At 36.9% G+C, this 22,593-nt stretch overlaps 1 protein-coding gene across 8 annotated transcripts in view; it reads right to left on the bottom strand.

Annotated features, from left to right (window-relative positions):
• ARHGEF28 (Rho guanine nucleotide exchange factor 28) overlaps positions 1–22,593 on the bottom strand; it is a 264,414-nt gene that overhangs the window by 55,785 nt on the left and 186,036 nt on the right. For all 8 annotated transcript variants that reach the window (XM_015590473.1, XM_025047883.1, XM_025047885.1 and 5 more), the window contains 10 exons: positions 21,020–21,143; positions 20,541–20,673; positions 14,422–14,477; positions 13,268–13,316; positions 11,298–11,442; positions 11,096–11,217; positions 7,788–7,928; positions 4,617–4,864; positions 3,216–3,338; positions 1,883–2,000 (listed from right to left, as the gene is read on the bottom strand). In XM_015590473.1, the coding sequence (XP_015445959.1) occupies positions 1,883–2,000; positions 3,216–3,338; positions 4,617–4,864; positions 7,788–7,928; positions 11,096–11,217; positions 11,298–11,442; positions 13,268–13,316; positions 14,422–14,477; positions 20,541–20,673; positions 21,020–21,143 (1,259 nt within the window). The remainder of the gene's footprint in view (positions 1–1,882; positions 2,001–3,215; positions 3,339–4,616; positions 4,865–7,787; positions 7,929–11,095; positions 11,218–11,297; positions 11,443–13,267; positions 13,317–14,421; positions 14,478–20,540; positions 20,674–21,019; positions 21,144–22,593) is intronic.

Below are 22,593 nucleotides of genomic sequence, written 5' to 3'. Positions count from 1 at the left end.
ACAGTACAGAAAATCAAAATTGAGCTACAAGGTGACTCAGGTAAGGCCAAGAAAAGGCTCAATGCCTTTTGACCTTCAGGGACAAACCTGTCTTACAATCACTCAAAGTATAGCACCATCAGCCTCACCTGGGACTCTTGTCAGAAATGCTTACCTTGGGTTCCACCTCAGACCTGCTGAATTGGAATCTTCATGTAAACAAGATCATGTAAACAGGTGAAAGGTAATTCCTAACAGAGTTTGAGAAGCACTGCCATAGTAGAGTCATGTGAACCAATGTTCTCAATAACCAGAGAGAGAGAACTGACCATTGATAAAGTCTGACCCAAGGAGGTAGTGTCCTCAGCCACTATGACAGATGTGCCTGAGGAGCCATATGTCATACTTATCATTTTTGATACACAGTAGGCAATCATCGTCCCTCATTCTACCAGGAAGTTGGCATGGCATGACTCTTGGAGTAGTAGCACTAGCTGACCTAATACAATCTGACAAATTTCAGTATTTTAGGCATTGTATTAAACTTAAGAGAATATGAACATAATACCAACAGAAAGTCTTAATTTTATTTTCATTCTTTTGCTGACAACAAAACTTATGAGGCTTTTCTCCATATATTGTGTTTATAGTTTCTTTTACGTTAAATTATAGGGAGCAATAAAAATGGGATACAAGGGAGAGATGTTACCATTCCTGCCTGAACTTAATTCTAAATGACTGAAAAACAGAAAGTCTATATCATGTATTTCTACTCACCAAGACTCTTCCCCCAAAAAAAGGATGTTAGAAGTTTACTTTTTTAGAGTTGTCATTTAAGATATCTTTGATCATAATAAAGATAATATAAATACAGGAGCATGTTATATATACCAGGCTCTGCAACGGGCACTTTTTGAGACAATCTCACTTAATCTTCACAACAGTTCCATAAGGATTATTATTCTCACTTGGTAGAGGAGAAAACTGAGGCTCATTTAAATAAACTGTGTGGCAGATGCAAGTATATGTGAGGGCAATGCAAGGTTACACAATTCAAAAACCAAGTCCTTGTTAATATAACACACTATCCCCCTCCCCCCCAAAAATAATAAACTCAAGATCAATACATTAGCTCGAGAAACAGGCATTTTTACTTATTCATTCATTGCACTGATATGTGTTTGTTTATTGATTTTCTATTCTGTACTAACCACTGCACTAGGCATTGAAGATCTCCCAAAAATAATAAACTCAAGATCAATACATTAGCTTGAGAAACAGGCATTTTTACTTATTCACTTATTCACTTATTCACACATTGCACTGATATGTGTTTGTTTATCGATTGTCTATTCCGTACTAACCACTGCACTAGGCATCGAAGATCCAGTTATGAACCAGACAGACAAAGGCCATCTAGATCCCTTCAGGAGTTTACATGTGCATTAATAAGCTCCTTAAGGATGCTCAGTGTTACTACTCCCTAGAACTTAATGAATTTGCAGAGTCAAAAATAGCTCCTTCATAAATCATTCTCAATCTAATAATTCACTGCTTACAAAAGTTGACATTTGGTGGTAGGATCAATCGCGTATGTTTCATCAGACTGCTGGGAAGGTAATAGGAAGACAAGGACGAAGAGGTGTTAAGAAGGTCTGGATATAGGGAAACTGTAGAAGGAAAAGGCAGGGTCAAAGTAGGAAAAAGTCTCGTTTGGGCTGCGTGGAGGAATTTAGACTATTGGCCAACCACATTATTAAAGATCCTTAGGCTTTAACAGTTTTTCCGTAATAAAAATCTTTATGAATCAGAGGCCACAAGCATTTATAGCTCTTTACAACACCTTAGGTATGTTTCAAACTAATGAGAGAAGCAAATGTTTGTCCCAGAAGTCATCACTCACCCTTTGTGTACTGCAATATCCTTTCCACCAAGACTGGGTATTTTGTGATGCGCTGAGTGACCAGCAGAATACATTCTGGAATTCCTCGGCGTCGAGCCAAAAGATTACTATTTCGGAGCTTAAAAAATATAGATATACATTTTTATATATACAAATTCTATCTGTATTTTCTTTTTAAGTGTGAATTTAATAACACAAAGAATCTGCAATAGCACAATTCTATTCAAACACAACACAATATGCATTATCATTGATTAAAACTTGATGCATTGTCATTAAATTACATTCTTTGCCATGAATTTCAAAAACCCAACTCTCCAAGATTTCAAGAAGTTTCGAGTTGTTCTGATGTATTTCTAGTTAATTCCAAAAGTGAGCACATTCCAATACTTATAATGGTAAGATTCATGAAAAGCAAAAGTTTTGAAAAATACTCAGAAATCAAAGTTAGATTTTGAGTATAAGTTTGCAGTTAACTATGTTTTTCCAACAGATCTTTCTCTACATTTGTAGAAGTGATATTTATCATATCACTTAAAGTTTCCTCTAATCAGGGCAACTTTTTTCTAAAAGTCTCAAAGTATTCTGTAAGTTTTCAAGTTCTCAATATGCATGTATATGTGAAGAAAAAAAAGGAAGAGAATCTGGTAACATTTTTTTAAATGGTAGATAAAAATTTAGAATCCATGAAACTGTAAAGGACAGATTTCTTTAACAAATAAATTAGATGCCAAAAAGGGTGAAGAAGAACATTAAAATTAAAAGAGACTTAAATTGTGATCCTTGGACAGATCTTGATTTAAGCAATCCAATTTTATGAGATATTCAGAGAAATGAACACTGGCCATCCGTAAAAATATTTTAAAATATTGTTAATTTATCTAAGTGTGATAGTCATTGTATTTTTTTAAAAGAGATGTTGAATTGCTTAGCGATACCTATTACAGATGAAATGATATATGTTATGGATTTGCTTCAAATTAATCTAGTGGGGGTAGAGTGGACTCTGTCTTTATATTTTTACTGTGGTTCTTATTCATAACTTGTCAGGGCATGAAACAGCTTCATAGGATATTACAATGGTTCTCAGAAGCTAGGAGGACATGAATATATAAGATACACAAATATAAGATACAAAAGAAAATGATTTGGTAGAAATACATTACTAACAGAAAAAAAGACTTCCCATCTTTGCCACAAACTTATTACTCCCTTCTCCTTCCCCTGAAAAATGGCACTGCCTGCCTGTGAAACTTGCTTAGATCACATGAGAAATGAGTGTCAACTTTTCCCATGCTGGTTTACTACTTTGTAAGAGTTTTAAAATACTTGCCTTAATAAAATTCTGAAACTTTTTATTCTGCTGGAGTTCTTTAAAGAGGCTAACAGCTTCTTTGTGATGGCTACAGAATTCTCCGTATATTTTCTTCATTTTATTTGCATTTTCTTCTGAAAACTGAGAATAACATTTCAATGATGGTTTACAAATTTAGTCTGTTCTAAACATTAAAAAGAAAATGTAATTTTCACATATTTCAATACATTCGTTACAAATATAGAATAAACATCATGGTTTCCAAAGCTCAATGCTGATGAGCAAATGTTAAAATAATTGTCTATTTATTAATCTACAAGTAGACAACAATGTTGGCATATTCTGTTTGTCTATTAATGGACCTGCTTCTTACTAATATTAGAAATGTTTTATGAGAGCAGTTCATATTACTTTTCTGTACTTTTTATGGCATATGAACAAATAAACTATTTACACCAAAAAAAAAAGATAAACGTCATGGAATTTCTGAACAAAATCACTTTTCTTCTCCAAACACTTTTAAAATTAAAGTAAAAGGAAGTAGTCAAGAGGTTAAGGGAAGAAAGACATCAACCTAATGTCATTATATTATATTGAACTAATTCAATTATCAAATAGCCAAATGAAAAACATTGAATATATTTTATTCCTTTTTTGGTGTTTGTGCAGCTTTGCCATTTCAATTTATAGTTTAATACTTTTAAAGATCGAAGGGTTATGTGGGAACATTTGGGGGTCCTCAGTAAGGGTCCTTTCACTGGTCGGCATTTACACTGGCTAACTGATCATGTCCATGGACTCTACCCTCCGTTGGGAATTTAATTTTTGTCAGCATGCCACAAATGGATCAAGAGGCAGGTAATCATTAGCCAAGATAAAAGAGAGAGATGCATAACCAGGATGCCAATTTATTAACTGAGAGCAGCAGAGATGTGAAATAGATATTTCAAAAAGCTTGACCTGTAGAAAAATCTCTTGTCTTCTAGGCATGAACCTTAGGGATTTAATGATAATAGATCTGCCTCCCTCCTCCTAAAATGAGCCAGTGTTTGTCTTGAAGATGTTGGTAAGACTATCATGGGCCCACTGAGGGAGCCACATAATTGGGGAGCCAACACAATAAGAAGTCTAAGTAGAATTTTCATAAAGGGATTTATTTACGGCTGTGACTCTTAGTGGAAGTAGCAGTAGTGCCAGGGATGATCCAGCCAAGTCCTGTGACCCACGGGGGATCCAGTCACTGGCTGTGAAAAGCTCTCAGCCATCAGTCATACAAACCAACATCAAATAAAAGAAAACCAACCCAAACCACCTGTCAATTGGCATAAAATCGATTTCCGTTCTCCGCAGACTTTTAACACTGCAGAGAATCTGTAAACCTTTAGGTTTTTGAGGTTAGGGCTTTTAAACCTTTCTTACCTGTTGTACTAGAATATCTCCAATTCGGTTGATGATGAAATTCCTGTCATTATCAGCACAGGATTCCTGTCTTCGCTCCTTCATGCTATAGAAGAAATGCCTATGAATTTCAAGTAACTCGTCTAAACAAGGGAAGATTTTATCCACAGTGCTGTGGTCAAGCTGTAGCTCCTCTTTCATCCCTTTCCTGAAGATCTCAGACATGATGAACAAGGTCTGGATGTGATGCATTTCTGTTTGCATTAGCTCTGAAACGTGTGAGCAAAAATAAGCTTTAAAAACCAATATCCCGACTGCCTTAAGTTAGTAGCTAACTCCAGGTTACACAAATAAAAAAGAAGGAATGCTTAGAAATAACATTCTTCCACTATAAAAGTCAGCATCAATTAAACATTTAAGGTAAGCTCAAATTATTAATCTATATTTTCTTTTTCCAGATAAGAGGATACATATAAGTCAAGTCCAATATATAACAATTTGTTGTATCTGAAACTCATAAAGCCAGCACCTTTAGGTAACTTCAGCTAAGAACCAGGTGTTATTCTCTCCAGAATGCTGTGTAAAATATAATTTTCCCACTTTTCTTTTTCTTTTTTTATCTTTTTTTTGTATTTAGTAGGAGCACAATTAATTTGGTGAATTAAATTGAATTAATTTATTCCTGGATCTGTTTCCAAAATTCTACTTTCTCCAAGGGAAAATAATGCATAATGATCAAGGGACATCATCAAGAAAGTGAAAAACAAACCATAGAATGGGAGAAAATATTTGCAAATCAGACATCTGATAAGGGACTTGTGTCCAGAATATATAAAGAACTCCTATAACTCAAAAAAAAAAAAAAAAAAAAACCCACTTCATGAATAAGCAAAAGATTTGAATAGATGTTTTTTTCCAAAGAGATGTAAAAATGGCCAATAAGCATATGAAAAGGTGCTCAAAATCACTAGCCATCAGGGAAATGCAAATCGAAACCAAAGTGAGACACCACTTCATATATACTAGGATAACTGTAATAAAAAAGATGGACAATAAAGAAGTGTTGGTAAAGATGTGAGAAAATCAGAATCCTCATACATTGCTGATAGGAATGTAAAATAGTACAGTTGCTTTGGAAAATAGCCAGGCGTTTCCTCAAAAGGTTAAACATAAAGTCACCATATGACCTGAAAAGTGGAAACAACCCAAAATATCCATCAACTGATGATTAGATGAACAGAATGTGGTGTATTTACACAATGCGGTATTATTCAGCCATACAAAGGAATAGAGACTGATATATATAATACGACATGAATAAATCTTGAAAACATGATGTTAACTGAAAGAAACCAGTGATAAAATATCACAAATTGTACAATTCCACTTATGCAAAATGTCCAGAATAGGCAAATCCACAGAGACAGAAAGTAGATTAGTAGTTGCTGGGGGCTAAGTGGGAGGGGGAAATGGGGAATGATGGACTGCTCATGGGTGCAGGGTTTTCTTCCTGGACTGATGAAAATGCTCTGGAATTAGTAGTTGATGGTTGCACAACCTTGTGAATATACTAAAAACCATTAGATTCACTGTAAAGGGATAAATTTTATGGTATGTGAATTAAATCTCAATGTTAAAAATGCATCATGAGAGACAATAATTCACAATTTTGGGAGCACAGGAAGTTCTAGATTAGTATTTCCAAACTCCCATGTTTTGAGAAAGAATCTAAAACATTAGCCATAGGAGTAAACAAATCCACATGTAGCTTTGTTATTTTATCATAAAAAAAACTCTCCTTAGTTGGGAACCCACTAACTTTTAATTATTGTTGCTCATGTTCTATTGCCCACTCTGTACTAAACACATACCCATATCATTTCATTTACTCTTCTAATCCATTGATCCATTATGACCAAAAAAATAGGAATGGTTTCCCTCATCTTTTGAAGAGAGACATGAAGAAGGTGAAAAATTTTCTCCAGAACCCAAGCTTTTCTGACACAAAAGGCCATGCTGTGAACTACACTACATGATAATTCATCCCAAATGGGGTTAGGTTATTTTTAATATATGAAATTGAGAAATAAATTAAGAAAAATTATAGTACAATATAAATTGCCTGAGAAATACTAAAGGAGACAGCATCTTCCTTTCCAAAGTCCTGTCAGTACAGCTGTGGACAGATTTCAAAGCGTGCTTACACATCGTCTCACCTGACCAGCATAACCAACACGTAACCCAGGTGAGAAGGGGTCTTCATTGCCAATGGACTTTTTTGGTTCACATTTGAGTATAGGCATACCTAATTTTATTGTGCTTTGCTTTATTTTCCTTCACAGATGTTGCGTTTTATGCAAATTGAAGTCAAGACCCTCCACCAGCAAAAGGATTACAACTCTCTTTATTACAATACTCACTTTATGATGGTGGCATGAACCCAAACCTGAAATACCGCTAAGGTCTGCACATACACAGGATCAGTGAAAACTAAGAGCTAGTCTCATCTTTCAAATAAGGTATCTTTTTGGAACCACTTTTTAGAATCTACTTTGTACTTGAAAATTTTCTGAACTTCATTTTTTCCTAACTAGTATATAATCTAACGTCCCCTAATTCAGACTGCCTCCACCCCAAAGGGCATGAAATAATAAAATGTCAGAGAGGTGAACTCCATAGTCAGGACTGCAGCACATAGTCACACATTGCCCTAACCCAGGTGTCGCCAGTCCCATTGCATTCCGTATGAATGGCACCACCCTGGTGCGTGTGAGCAGCCTGTAGGGTCATATACGCAGCAGTCTTGTTGATGCTACATTTAAATATGTGATTAAATTTTATTGTGATTAAAATTTTACTCTGATTTAAAATTTACATTAAATTTTACTGTGATTCTTATAATAGCAGGGGTAAAGGCCATGCATAAGTAAACTTGAAAAGGGTATGAGAAATAAAATTTGCTTTGTACCAGGTACATATAATGCCTCATAACATTTTAAACCTGAGTATCATTATTTCCCATTTCACAGATGGAGAAATTGAAGTCTAGATGAGTTAACGATTTGTCTGAGATCAAGTAACTAGAAAATAACAGAAGTTGGATTTAAACCCAGGTTGGAATGGTTTCAAATGCCAGGCTCTTTCCTCTATACCACAATGTTTCACCCTAAGGATCATATCTAAAAAGCTTACCAAAAATGACATCCTGTCTTTTGATGACATCCTTCTCCTGCCTACTACAAAATGAGGGGTCCACCACAAGACTCCAAGATTCTGCTTCAAACTCCTGGGCATCATTGCTGAGGTCACTCCACAGAGAAGAGTCCACGACATCTAATGTGTTTTTAGAAAAAGAAAAGTCGAGAGTAGAATAACAGGCGTAACACAGACAGACCTTCACAAGTATCCATATTTATGGATTCATCACACTAAATAAAAATGCTATGAACACAGAAACAACTAAGCCAAAATACTGTTGATATGGAGTTGAAATATATGAAAAATAAACTGGTGAAATGGTACAAATCGAGACTCCTCTCATGAAAGCAAAGAAGACTTAGATGTTAACACAGTGATTATGCATATGCCAAAAAAAGAGACATTTGAAGATTCTTTTGTTTGTTTTGGCTTTCTCTATTTTGGTTTTACTTTTAGTAACCTTCAGAGTCCACAATGTACTTACAGAATCATGAACACTAACTTCTTTTGCTCCAGGTTATTTTGCACTGTTTGCTCAAATCTAAATTTTGTACTTGTCCACTCGTTTTGCTCTGTACTTGGCTTGCTGTCCTTATTATAAACGTGAAGCAGGGTGTAAAGACTCGAGTCACATCTGAGTACAGATTTTTCTGACAGAATTTGACATCTCTCTCTCTCTATCTCTCTCTCTCTCTCTTTCTCTCCCCGATTCCCTCTCACTCTTCCTCTCTCTTCCTCTCTCTCTTTAGGAAAACTAAACTCTATTTGTCCAACTAGCACCCCTGAGAGAGATTCTAATTCATGCAGTAAAGATGACATGAAAAGGTTGCAGACTAAGCTTAAAACGCCTGCAGCTGACTTCTACAACTCAGGAGAAAAAAATATTAATAAGCTGAGTAAAACATAGGCTAAGATTTGATTAGACATTTCTCCAAAGACATACAAATGCTCAACATCACAAATCATCATGGAAATGCAAATCAAAACCACAATGAGACACTACCTCACACCTGTCAGGATGGCTATTATAAAAAAAAAAGATAAGTGCTGACGAAAGTGTGGAGGTAATGGAGCCCTTGTGCACTATTGATGGGAATATAACTTGGTGCAGCGACTATGGAAAACAGTATAGAGAGTCCTCAGAAAATTAAAAAGTATAACTACCATATGATCCAGTAATCCTACGTCTGGGTATTTATTCAAAAGAATTAAAAATCATAATCTTGAATACATATATATGCACATATGTTTATTGCAACGCTATTTACAATAGCCAAGATCTGGACGCAACCTAAGTGCCCACTGACAGTTGAATGGATAAAGAAGAGGTGGAGTCTCTCTCTCTATCTCTCTCTCTCTCTCTTTCTCTCCCCGATTCCCTCTCACTCTTCCTCTCTCCTTCCTTCTCTCTTTAGGAAAACTAAACTCTATTTGTCCAACTAGCACCCCTGAGAGAGATTCTAATTCATGCAGTAAAGATGACATGAAAAGGGGTTAATATCCAAAATTATAAAGAAACAATTCAATTTAAAAAACAGGCAAAGGGCCTGAATAGACATTTCTCCACAGAGGATATACAGATGGCTAATAGACACATGAAAAGATGCTCAATGTCACTGATTATCAGAGAAATGCAAATTAAAGCCACAATGAGTTATCACTTCACAGCTGTCAGAATGGATTTTATCAATAAATCAATAAACAATAAGCGTTGGTAAAGATGGGGAGAAAAGGGAACCCTTGTGCATTGTTGGTGATATTGCAAATTGGTGCAGCCACTATGGAAAACAGTTTGAAGGTTCCTTAAAAAGTAAAAATAGAACTACTTTATGACCTACCACTTCCATTTCTGGGTATTTATCTGAAGAAATCCAAAACACTAATTCAAAAAATATATGAACACCTATGTTTATTGCAACGCTATTTACAATAGCCAAGATCTGGACGCAACCTAAGTGCCCACTGACAGTTGAATGGATAAAGAAGAGGTGGAGATATATATATATATGTATGTATGTATGTATATATGTATATGTATTTGTATATGTATATGTATGTATGAATGTATGTATGTATAATCTCACACATACAGTGGAATATTACTCGGACAGAGAAAAGAATGAAATCTCACCATTTGTACCAACAGGGATGGACCCATAGGGTATTATGCTAAGTGAAACAAGTCAGAGAAAGAAAAATACCATATGATTTCACATATATGTAGAATCTAAAAAATAAACAAAACAGACACAATCACAAAGAGAACAAATTGATGGTTGCCAGATGAGAGGGTATTTGGGGATGCTGTGTAAATGGCAAAAGGGTATCACTTCACAGCTGTCAGAATGGATTTTATCAATAAATCAATAAACAATAAGCGTTGGTAAAGATGGGGAGAAAAGGGAACCCTTGTGCATTGTTGGTGATATTGCAAACTGGTGCAGCCACTATGGAAAACAGTTTGAAGGTTCCTTAAAAAGTAAAAATAGAACTACTTTATAGTGCCAGGTGAGTACTAGACTAATAGAGGGGATCGCTTTGTAAATTATAAACATGTCTAACCACTGTGCTGTACACCTAAAACTAATATAATATTGGATGCCAACTATAATTAAAAATAAAAAAATGAATGTTTAAGCATTTTAAAGAAAATAAAAATCAACATGCAAAAAAAAAAAAAAAAGATGACATGACAGTTAACTTAAAGGCTTAAGTTTAAAATAAAAGAAACAGATTCCTGCAGCAGAGTCCACTCCTTCCTTTTGTCACTTCTCTCCTTCCACTTGGTTTTCTTTCATTTATTGCTACAACTTGAATACAGTAAGTAAGCCTTCAGATTAAGTTCTATGCTACAAAATATGCTCTTTTGAAAAAACGCTTTTATTTCCCAACAAGTAGGAGGCAACAGATGGGGATAAAGATCCCAGAGTTCCAAAAAAGTCAGTCTTAACTAACTGAAGGATATATATTTTAATGTATAATTTTATTTCAATTTATTAACAGTTGTAAAACTTTTAAAAACAACAAACATACAATGTATATCCTTATCTTCATTACGTTTATGATACATGTCCGTTTAAAAAATACATCATATTTCCTTGGTCACTCTATGGAGTCTACTTTAGGGCTAAATTTTCTTTTTATTTTTTTTACCAGAAGAACCCATACCAAAGAGACATCATGGAACATAATTTTTTTAAAAAGAAAAAAGAACATGTTTTAATCTTACATCCTTCAGAAAATATTCTTTATGGCGAATGCTCATGGAAACACAAGTAAATGCAAATGCATCTTCTTCTCACCTTCCATTAAGAAAGAATCTGTGGAGGGGGATGAGCCCATGGACTGTAACAGCTCATCGGAATGAGACCTGCATCTCCAGGTGTTTCCGTCACTCTCGGCCTCCAAGGATGTCCCCGACCTCCTGAAGGTGGAGGGAGGGAGAAGACTTAGTTCCAGCAGAGGCTCTGAGACATGAAGATGTAAAACCACAGGGTGCCTTACCTGTCCAAGGTGGTGCCTGGAACACTTCTGGACAATGGATGGACCTGCCCTGCAGTTTCCTTCCTCCCGGTCGGCAATCCGATAGGCATGGAGGAAGAAGGGTGCAAGGAGAGACCAGGCAGTGGGACGTCTCGAAATGAAGAACCTAGAAATCAGAATGGATGCTTCATGTGTTTTCATAGAGGGCAGTAATTACAAGTAAAGGTAGTCACTTAAAAGCCAGAAAGCTAAACAGTCGAGAGTGGCTGCTTCTAATATATCACATGCTTAGCCTTGAAATCAGCCTCCCTGCCACGTCCCAACACCTGCTTCAAATGTCCCTTTGATTTCACACCCTCCTGATTGCCAGGCTGCAGGCCTGCTTCAGCATATCTACTGAGAGACTGAGGGTAGCTGGGATCACACAAACAAACAAGAAAATGGAATGGGGAAACACTGGGACAGCTTTCTTATAAACCACTGCTTATACTCCTTAGAGCCAGCTTTAAATAGATGCAAGGTGTTATTAGCACTATTACTAGAATGCATATTGTGTGTATAAACAAACATAGACACACACAGAGCATGTCAGTAGATTGGAATGATACTGACGAGTCTGTTTCTTTATGGTATGTGAATTTCAGGCAAATCAAACCTTTGAACCAAGCTGGGCTGTTCTCTCTCACATACTGAAAACTAAATGGTGCTTCAGTATCTTTCTGGTCAGTTTTACATCTGATGTATAGTATAAATTTTTCAGTCCCGTAATATTATAGCTGTAGCTATTTCACCTTCTCTAACAAAAGGGGGGAAATACTTGCATGAAACTCCAGCATATTACAAAGAATTTTATACATATATGATTTAATTTTATTCTTATGATCCCCAAGTAAAGAGGAGGAATAGATAGTATTTTATCAATTCTAAGATGCTTTTTGTTTTCACACTTAACCTCATGAAACTGAGAAGCACCTTACGACTGATGTCAAAAGGACTTCTGGTGTCACAGCAAGAGAATAAATGATGTCACAGTTGTTACTGTCTGCACTAGCCCAACCTTCTATAATATCACAATAAATTGCATGTCACCATGAATCTGCATACTTTATTATCTCTGATTCAAATGGTTTTAAAAACACTGGTTACACTTTGTTATAGCATTGAAATGACCACAAACTTAAAATGCCTGCCACATAGCCAGCAATGAAATTTTGAAGAAGAAAAAATGGCAAACTCTCTCACGACAAATGAAAAGCTTTTCAAACATAGATGATGGCATCACTGGTTCTTGCATGCGATGTAAAGAACTGTCAAAGGCTACCAGTTACAGTCAAGAGACATCGTTTAAACTTCAGCCTTATATAGTTCAAGAAAAAACAGAAGCACCAAGATTAACAATATGCAAAAAAAAACCAAAAAACCTTAGGTATGCTTTAAAATCTCTCTCTCATCCTAAAGAAGCTGATGAGACCAGAGCCTCAAGCATAGCCAATGAAAGTACTAAGTTACTATGGTAATGGACAATAGGAAATGATAAGAATTTATAGATTCCAAATTTAAAGTTTTGTCCTAAACTTTATGATTCCTAAGAAGTATATGGTGTGTATTTGTGTAGATAAATATGTGCTACTGCTAAGAAAACATAAAATTATGCACATTTAATGGAGTGTTTCTCTTTTCCCCAAAAAAGGTTATTAAATCACTAGAGCATGTTACACTAGATCACATCTTAGAAATGAGGCAATATCATAATACTTCCTCCATATGGTCCTCCCTAATACAAAAGATCATAAAGTATATATGGCACAAAGGGTATTAGGCTGTCATAGAAGTTTATGCCATTCTTTGTATAACTAAAAATTATGGCAAGCACATGTTATGAAAGAAGAAATAATTAGGCAAATGAGAAAACAAAAGGAGGGAGTATTTCACATTGAAGACTGTGTGGCATGTATAAAATTGAAAACGTTCCTATTTTCCACATCACTTACTTCCAAGGATGGTCTGCGGTTTGTTCTTGTTGTATTTCTCTTGGAATTTCTGGTTAAAAAAAAAAAAAAAAAAACATTATAAACACATTAAGACCAGAGCCCCGTTGGACTATAAGAATGTCCACACAGAACACAGAACAGGATTCTTATCTATACCATTTTTGTTGTTTTTAATTTCAGAAAAGAAGAATTCAAAGCAAATGCAACAAAGAGAAAAACGTTATGATAATGAGATGTGCAAGTTATAATGAAGGTGTGTCTCGTGAACACAGGTCTCATGAACACAGGTCTCATGAATATCCCAGCTTTATTAAAAGCCTAGGGGAACCAGAAATCTCCAGCTCAAGTGTCCAGACTCAGGATGAAAGGGGAGTTCTGATCAGCACTGCCTTTCTCCTCCCTGTTTCTTTCTATATCTGGCTATTCCCCCTGCCTAAAGGATACAACGACTTAGAGCACTGAAACATTACCCTCAACTCTGTGACCTGACACGGCATGTGTTCGAGTTAACATGGAGACTGGGGACTCCAAGTTTCCCTCTGCAGGATCTTGGTGCTTGTTACTCACATGCATTTCTGACATGACTTTACAGTGGGGAAGAAAGGAATAGAAAGATAGATGCTTCCATCTACAGAGGCCCACCCCCAAATACAGGGAACATTCTTCTAGTCCCATGGGCCTCAGAGTATGGTCCTAGGACCAGCAACATCCCCTGAGAACTCGTTAGAAATGCAAATTCTCAGGCCCTACCGAGACCAACTGAATCGGAAATTCAGGGAGTGGGGCCCAGAAATCTGTATTTTAACAGGTCCTGCAGGTGATTCTAATGTTTGCTGATGTTTGAGAATTACTGCTCTAGACTTCACTTACATGTGCTCAGGATTTGCACTGGTAAACCAAGCAGGTTCCGACAGAAAGACTAAGCCGCCCAAACCTCCTAACGCAGGTGGCCAGACTGGTGATTTCTCTCTAGTTCTGAGAGTACGTAGTTAAGGGAATAATTATACACTGAGAACATGTGTTATTTTATTACTACAATGATCACTTTAGAAACAAATCTAAACAGTAATAAAAGAGTAAAAACCTAAACAGATAATATGAAGCAACCAAGCTCGATACAAACATTTGTACTATTCACAAATGACAGAGATTACCTTGGCACATGGAGGTGCAGCATCTTTACAACCCTTATGTACATTTGCATTACAGTCTGAAACAAAGGGAGAAGATAGAAAAGCGTCCATCTCATTTAAGTCAATCTGAAATGAACAAGACTACAACATGCTTCTACTGGTCATTATAAAAATAATACATCCACATTAAAAATATTTTAAAAACTTAAAAACAAATATTTAAATCACATGTAGTCCCACCACTCAAGCACAAGCACACTATTAATATTCTAATTCCCTTGGAAATATTGTTCCTTTTTATGTAAGGTCTTATCAATTACGAAACCTGGAGTTATGTACCACATACACTTCTGTGTCTGCCTGAGAACTCATTTACTACTGTATGCCCTACGTTGTAAAGGATTTCTGATATCTGGCTGATATCAACTACCCATTCCCACATCATGTAAAATGCCTATGAAAATGGAAAGGATGAAAAACTCACAATCCTGGGGGGCGGGGGGTAAAAATATTGTCCAGCTCCAACAGGAATTTCTACTAACTAGAGATAACCAAATTAAAAGAGAGAAGTCAGTGGCTTGCTTGTGTTTTACTTCACGAAACGATGTGGCCTCATCTCACTGAAAGAAGTAAGGGAACGCTTTGCCTGCCCCTTCCTGCTCACTGCCTCCGAGATTCAACTTGTCACCACAGAAAACTGCCCCTACGTGGGGACTGCTTTCTGTCAGGCTGCTGTCTCCTTGCCTCTCTCCCCTTCCACACCCCCCACCATGACCGCCCTGTCCCACCCATCCCCATGCTGTGTGTAGATGGAGAAGCCTGTGGCTTACCAGAAACTTCATTAGAAAGAATTCTTCCAGAGGGGTGGAAGGTCCCATTTAAGTCCACCAAAGTCACGCTGGAAAAGTGTCCATCACCCCCTGAGACCTGTGTAGGAAGTTGAGCCCAACCTTCCTCCCGCTGTAGGTCTGCAAAGGCATTTTAGCCAGCACCTCGATGGCCAATGAGCGGAACCCAGACTGACTCACAAACTAGTCCTGCTGACACACATTGGAATCCAATGGCTCATTCCACATTCCAGAAGAAGCAAATGAAAAGGGGGGAAAAGCCACGTGCTACCACTGAACTGAAAGCGCAGACAGAGTGCGCTATAGAGTATTATTAAACCCAGAAAAAGAAAAGTGTAGGTGCTTGAAATGTAGTCTAAGAGACACAAAATAGATATAAAATAGGATCGAAAGGCCATGAAGGGAGAACGAGATGTGACAACAGGCCCAAAGGACGACAGGAAAATGGAGCTTTGTGAGATGAGAAAGGACTGCAACAGAGGGAACAGGACGAGAGCAGAACTTAAACCAAAGTGAGAAAAATCAGTGTGACAAAAATATCAAAGCAGCGCTTTGAAATTAAACTTGAAAGATTTCCTCCAGAATGTGGAGAAAATAAGGGCATAATTATAAAAATAGAAGATGTCATACAAAAAAGACAGATCACCGAGATCACACTTCTCTAAGGAAGAAATCAGAAAAATCAGATCAGAAGCTATAGTCAAAGCGATAACTGATAAAAACGTTTTCAAAGTTAAAAAAGAACCAAAAAAGGCAAATCAAGAGAACCTCACTGTTTCCTAGGAAAGGAAATTAAATGACACCTATTCTATAGAATCATCCTGACAATGTCCATATGATTAAAAGATTAAAAGTCCCCAAGCAGAAAAAGCAGACAAAGCAGGTTAATAATGAAGGAATAAAGACAGCAGGCCCCTGACTTTTCTACTAGGATATTAAATGCCCAGATAGAATGGACCAGTGTTGACAGAGTATTCAGGGGAAAACATGTGGTCTAAGATTTTAGCCAGATAAATTGCTTTTCTTGTGTGAAAGAAGCAAAAATATACCTTTAGAGACGCAAGGTTTCAGAAAACAGATCACTCCAATAAACTTCTTTAAAAAAATTACCTGAAATCCTAGTCTAGCCTATTAAAAGCAAAATCAAAATTAAGGGTTCGGGAATAGGTCAGATTTTAAAAAGTCAAGGAGCAAAAGTAAGCACCGAAACCAGTTAAACAAAGAATCATTTCTAAAAAATTGTAAGTAGAGACACAGAATTGAATACAAATATCAAGTTATGCTTGAAATACAAAATTATTTTTGAAAGATTATACATACAATACATAAATAATAATTTAATGATGATTTTAGCATACTAGAGGATGGGGGGAAAGGAAAATAAAAGGGAAATAAACAAATATTCAATTATAAGCCTTACACAGCCTTGAAGTTATTATTAATAGATAAAAGAGCCTATCATCTTGCCAAAACCCTAAAGAAGATAAAAGAAAACAGCACATGGTGTAAATAGCTAAACCGGACATCAAGGAAAACAGCATAGAACTGTAAAAGACAGTTGGTAGCTATCGAATTAAATGTAAATAAGAAAAAAATCATTATAAAACAAAATTACATTAGAGTATCTATCCCTAAATTACAGACATATACCCCACATCAAAAACACAGTATTAGTTAAGGGAAATACAAAGAAAAGGAAAGAGGAATATTAATTTGAAACCAAGTAAAATTCAATGCAAAATGCATTTAATGGCATTAAAAGGGTAATTTTATGTTGATAAAAGTAAAATCTACCAGAAAGGTATGAGTTGTGAATCTCAGGGTACTAGATAATATAACACCAAAATATAAACAGTGAAATCTATTTCTAAGAAAAAATTTATATAGATATAATTTTTGTGAAAAACTAGCAACTCGGATTTTAACAAAGAAAAATATGGACACCAGGATTTTGAATATTTACATCATGTTTTGTTTCATGTTTTTAAAATTAGAAATATTAACTTTTGCAATTAAAAACAAAAATACACCAATGAAACAAGATTATTTCCTCAAATCAGCGGAGATTGAGCATGTCATATTCTCTTATCCAATGTAAAAAATTTAATGGTAACAGTGAAATTTAAACTCTAACATTCTCCTACCCCCCAAACTGTAAATCTTAAAACTTCTAAAACATTGAGGGTTAAAGAGGAAGTCAAATGTATATTCATACTTAGAATTTAATCTAAGGCAGTAATCAAAGATGTGGACAGTGATATACGCTAAAGAATTCTCATTGCGACATCATGTTGTGAAAAACTCGGAAATATCTTAAATGTACAATAAGGGATGACTAAACACATCTGATAGCACCAGGGCCGAAGTGGAAAATAACATAGAACTGCTCAGAGGGAGCAGACAGGGAGCCTGACACACCTGAAGAGCATGGGCTTAGTCCAGTAAACGAAAGAGAAGTCCTTACGTGTATGTGGGCTGATGAAAGTAGGGGTTTACAAAGATAAATGTGTCAAATATATTCAGAATAAATTGTTAAGTGAAAATACCTAGAGAGGGACACTAGTACAATCCACTCTTAGTAATCCAGAAGGTGGATGACAGCATCCCAAAGTGGTCACAGTGAGTAACAACCACATTGACTCAGGGGACTCAAGGGAAGAGGCGTCAATGTGCTTGTGGCCTGAGCTTGTACCAATGACGCAGCAGGGAGGACGACCTTTTGTATGCAGATTTTTTAGGTCGGTTTTAGCCACACTGGTATGGGAGACATGAAATCTTTGCGTGGTGATGCCTACAAATAGGATTACTCTGAGCCAGTGTGACCAGGACAGTCTTCATTTATTATCCCCGTAGTTCTTCCATATTCTCAAAAGCGGCCACGAATTACATGGGGGCTCAGCCTCTCTAGGCAACTGGAAATTTGGAAGTAGAAAGTAAGAGATAAAGGCATTAATCTGGGAAGAATGGGTCTAAATACAGTATTTTAGAACATAATATTGGATGACCATACTCAGAAGCAAAAAGGGGAAAACAACAAATGTCAGAGAACTGAGTTTGGAGGGCACTCGGGTAGGAAAAAGGAGATAGTTCAAGTGCTGACACAGAAGAGCAGTGTGCCATGGGAGAGGGAATATTTACTTAAATGAATAATGAACAAAGACTCTCAACTAAAAAGTGATGCTACGTTTCCGTCAAAATCAGGACTTCTGTTAAGTAGTGAGGACAGAGGCCAAAATCCAGATGGTTAAGGAAGAAGTGGCAGGGGTGGACATTAGAGCGGTGAGAGGGGATCACCCAACTTGGGGAATTTGTCTTAAAATGAGGGGAGAGAAAGGTCATGGATGTGGCTGTGGGTACAACCACAGGGACCCGGCCTTGTGAACAAGGGTGGAGCAACAACTTATGAAACATATGCCATCACACATATAAACTGACTGATGACATGTAAGCAAGCCAGAAACAATTCATAAACAATACTTACAGCAAATTTCTAAAAGCCTAGCCAATCAAATCACATCTGAACTGCTTGATGCTATTTCAAATCCCATAAAAGAAAGAAGGCAAGTCTTTAAGGAAAGGAAAGTTCAAGCATGCATAGAGTTGGCGTTATTAGAGACAGTGTCAACTGTGAGAAGCCAATGCGACCTGCCTTTAATGCCATGAGCAGATTGTATTTCCATCAGATGTACGACTGCCAATACACTTCAATTTTTAATATAATTATCTTCTAGGAACATAAGAGGAACTTTACATAAAACCATCCCGGCTCTTCGCCTCCCTTAGTGCTCCCATCCCACCCCCAAACAGCCCCCTAATTCTGGCCACCAACAAATATCATAAAATGTAATTCACGTGCCTGTGCCTGAATTCTTTTGCTCTGAATTCTTTCACTCCACGAATACTTACTATGCCCTTACTATGCACATTGTTCTAGGCACTGTGGATATAGCAGAGAACAAAATCAAGAGACAAAAATCCAACCCTCACAGAATTCATATGCTGGTGAAGGAGACAGACAGTAAAACGAATATATAAAGCATGTAATAAGTTAATGGTGTTAAATGTCATAGGGGGTGGGGAAAGGATGAGAGGGCGAAAGAATGAGCTAAGCATAGGATGGCCTGGAAAGGCCTGACCAAGAAGGTGTTGCCTGAACAGACCTGAAGGAGGTGAGTGAGGGGCAGTCCACACAGCCATCTGAGGGGAAAGCACTGCAGGTGGAAGGAACAGCCAGGGAAGGCCCCGGGCATGAGGGCAGGAGCAAGCCTACATGTTGTAAGAATAGCAAAGATGCCCACGCGACTGGAGCAGAGGGAGCGAGGGGGAGTGGAGAAGATGACAGGACAGCACGCAGGGAATTTGCAGCCTCGGGCAGGGTGTTTGGCTTTCACTCTGCGGGATGACAGGAAGCCACTGGAGGATTTGGAACACAGGGATATATGCCTTACCAAGCTCGCTCTGGCTTATGTTTTGAGAACAGACTTTTAGGAGGTAAAAGTGCAGGGAAACCAGTTAGGAACTACTGAAGTGTTGGCTTTAGATCGGGGTATTGACAGTGGCAGCGGTGAGAAGTGGCTGGCTTTCATATGTATTTTCGAGATAGAGTCAAAAGGATAGCTGAAGAATTGGATGTGGAGGGGAGAGAGAGGAGAGAAAGATAATTAAAAGAAAAATAGGAAGAATATCATTTGCTTGTTTAGAGCCTGAGTTGTAAATTCCTCCTCTGTGCTGATGAGGAGACAGAATTTATGATCTAGGAAATTGAATCAGTGGTCTCCATATCTTTATACTACAGCATTTTCAGTAAACATTTTTAGTTTACATTTATATTTAAGTTATTGTATTAGTTTGCTAGGGCTGCCATATCAAAGTACCATGGACTAGGTGCCTTAAACAACAGAAATTTATTTTCTTATAGTTCTGTAGTCTGGAAGTCCAGATCAAGGTGTTGTTATGGATGGTTTCTTGTGACGGTCAGCTCATAGACAGGGCCAGAGGGGAAGGGTGGAGTTCTGTTTTGGACACGTAACAGTTGAGAAGTTGTCTAGATACCCAAGGGAAGACGTCAAGTTGGAGGTGAGGTACAAGTCTGGGTTCTGGGAGACCATCACTCGTGGACAGAAAGTACTGACTAACATCATAGGTCCTGGCTTGGTAAGTTGTTAAATCATATGTGTAGCATTAAAAGAAAAATCTAGGTGACACTATGCTTATCAATGGCCCTCTTCTCAGGGGTCTTACTATCTGGGGAGGCAAAGCACAAAGCAACACACACGAGCCCGGATAACTTACTGGAACACTGGAACGACTCTTTCCAGAGGAGCGTTTTATCACAAACCAAACACTGTAAAACCCCAGAGAACGTTCCAGGAACAAACTGATGTCGACTCAGTTTCTCTTTGTCCTTGGCATCCTTGCTTTTTGTCTTCAGACAGCGCAGCAGCAGCAAAGTGTGGAAAAATGAGAAAAGAGAAATACTGAGAGCCAACCTTCCCAGAGAAGTCATACAAACAAAGTCTCTACATTTTCTATCAGAATATAAGGAATGCACATCCAGGAAGACAATGATGCCAAGTGTAATATTACCCGGATGTAGTTGTCTTAGTATGATAATGACTTGGACAATGCTCCATAAGAAATGTAGAGGTTTTCGAATATGTGTGTATAAAATCTGAGGTAAGTGATTTTAAAGGGAAAGTGGAAACTATACTAATCGCTGAGAAACTGAGCCATCTATGTTTTATAGATAACAGGCACAAAACCTTAATTACCTTAGATTTATTCCGAGGGCTCGTCATCCTATTCATGAGGAAGCTGAAAGTTCGGCTCACTTTGTACTTTTCAGACTCTGATTTGACAGGTATGATGTATTTATCCCATTCTTCTTCTGGAATTCTACCAAAAAAAGAATCTGTTATCATGATTTGCGGGACTCCAAGAGGGAGCAAAATACCGTATATTCGTATATGTGTACATGTGTGTACACACATATATACATACATTTTAATACACATATTTTACATCTATCTATACATATATTTTTATACACATATATTTACACACATATTTTTCAAGGTTTAATGGTTATTCTAAAGATCAAGGTAGAAACTACTAAAAACATATCTTATAGATGGACAGGTAAATAAAGCAACTGTCTCACAATGTTAACAATTATGAAAACTAAGTGGTAGCCATAGGCATTTAGTACATAATGTTTTCATCTTTTCTGTATACTTTAAAATTGTTCATAGTAAAATATTAGAGAAGTAAAGGAAATCTTAGACTTGTAATTTTACTCTGAAACATTCATCTCCCTATTTATTATGCTAATAGAATTTTCCTCAGGCACAGAGAAGCCAATATGGAATTGGATTTTATTTCTTTTTGGAACATAGAGATAATACTCAGCAGACGCACATTTCCTTTGTCAATATAGCCTGAGAAACAGACTGTCTACCTCTTGGTTTAGTCTCTCCATTCAAAGAGGCTATTTGCAATCTGAGACTCTCTTGGTTGTAAAGGAGAGAAGGGTATGGATACTCGCCCAAAAATAAGAGGCAAGCTAGAGGTAATTTCACCCAGTCTGTGAACATCATTTGTTTTCCTCTAATCCCTATCATTATTCTTTAGAGAAAAACAAGTCCCAGCTATGAAAGCTTATATTTCTCCTGGAACTTTCTCTGATAGTCTTATACTTCTAATATTATTACAGAAAAAGCATACATTAAAGATCAACCTAAATATCATGTCAAAACCAGATAACACTTCAGTAGACTATTTCCAAAATGAATATTTCATAGCCGAAGTCTCTCCTACCCACTCCTCCCCCAACTTCTCATTTGTCAGCGTTAGTGGATAACACATTCATCTCTGGGAAATACTTTTGAAAAACAACCATGTTATTGATATGCACCAAAATATATATGATTACATTTTGTGAAAATGAATTCAAGGACCACTTTCTAAGACTTCAGTTTTTTTCTCATTTGATCAATGACAGGCTTAGACTAAATTGTTTTTAAGGGACCGTCTCACACTTAAATATAATATGTACTTACCTGGTACATATTAAACAAAACTTTATTTAACTCTATACTAGATAATTGAGAGTTTAAACTTAAGAATGCATTTAGAAAAAATAAATGGCTTCAGAGCTGCCTCTTGGTCATGCGGATCTAAGGCATAGTCAGGGCAGCGAGTGACCTGCTTCTTGAATCCTGTACCAACAAGTGAAACTGGGTTTGCTACTTAGAGAAAACAGTCGAAAAAGTCAGACGGAAAGAGGGTGAATAGAAATGAATGTTCCCTACCGAAAGGAACTCAGAGCTTCTTATTTCCTTTACCA

The sequence above is a fragment of the Pteropus alecto genome, unplaced genomic scaffold (genome assembly GCF_000325575.1).
Source record: "Pteropus alecto unplaced genomic scaffold, ASM32557v1 scaffold20, whole genome shotgun sequence".
Classification (NCBI taxonomy): Eukaryota; Metazoa; Chordata; class Mammalia; order Chiroptera; family Pteropodidae; genus Pteropus; species Pteropus alecto.
The sequence above is the reverse complement of the archived record's forward strand: the minus strand, read 5'-3'. Positions and strand labels throughout refer to the sequence as shown.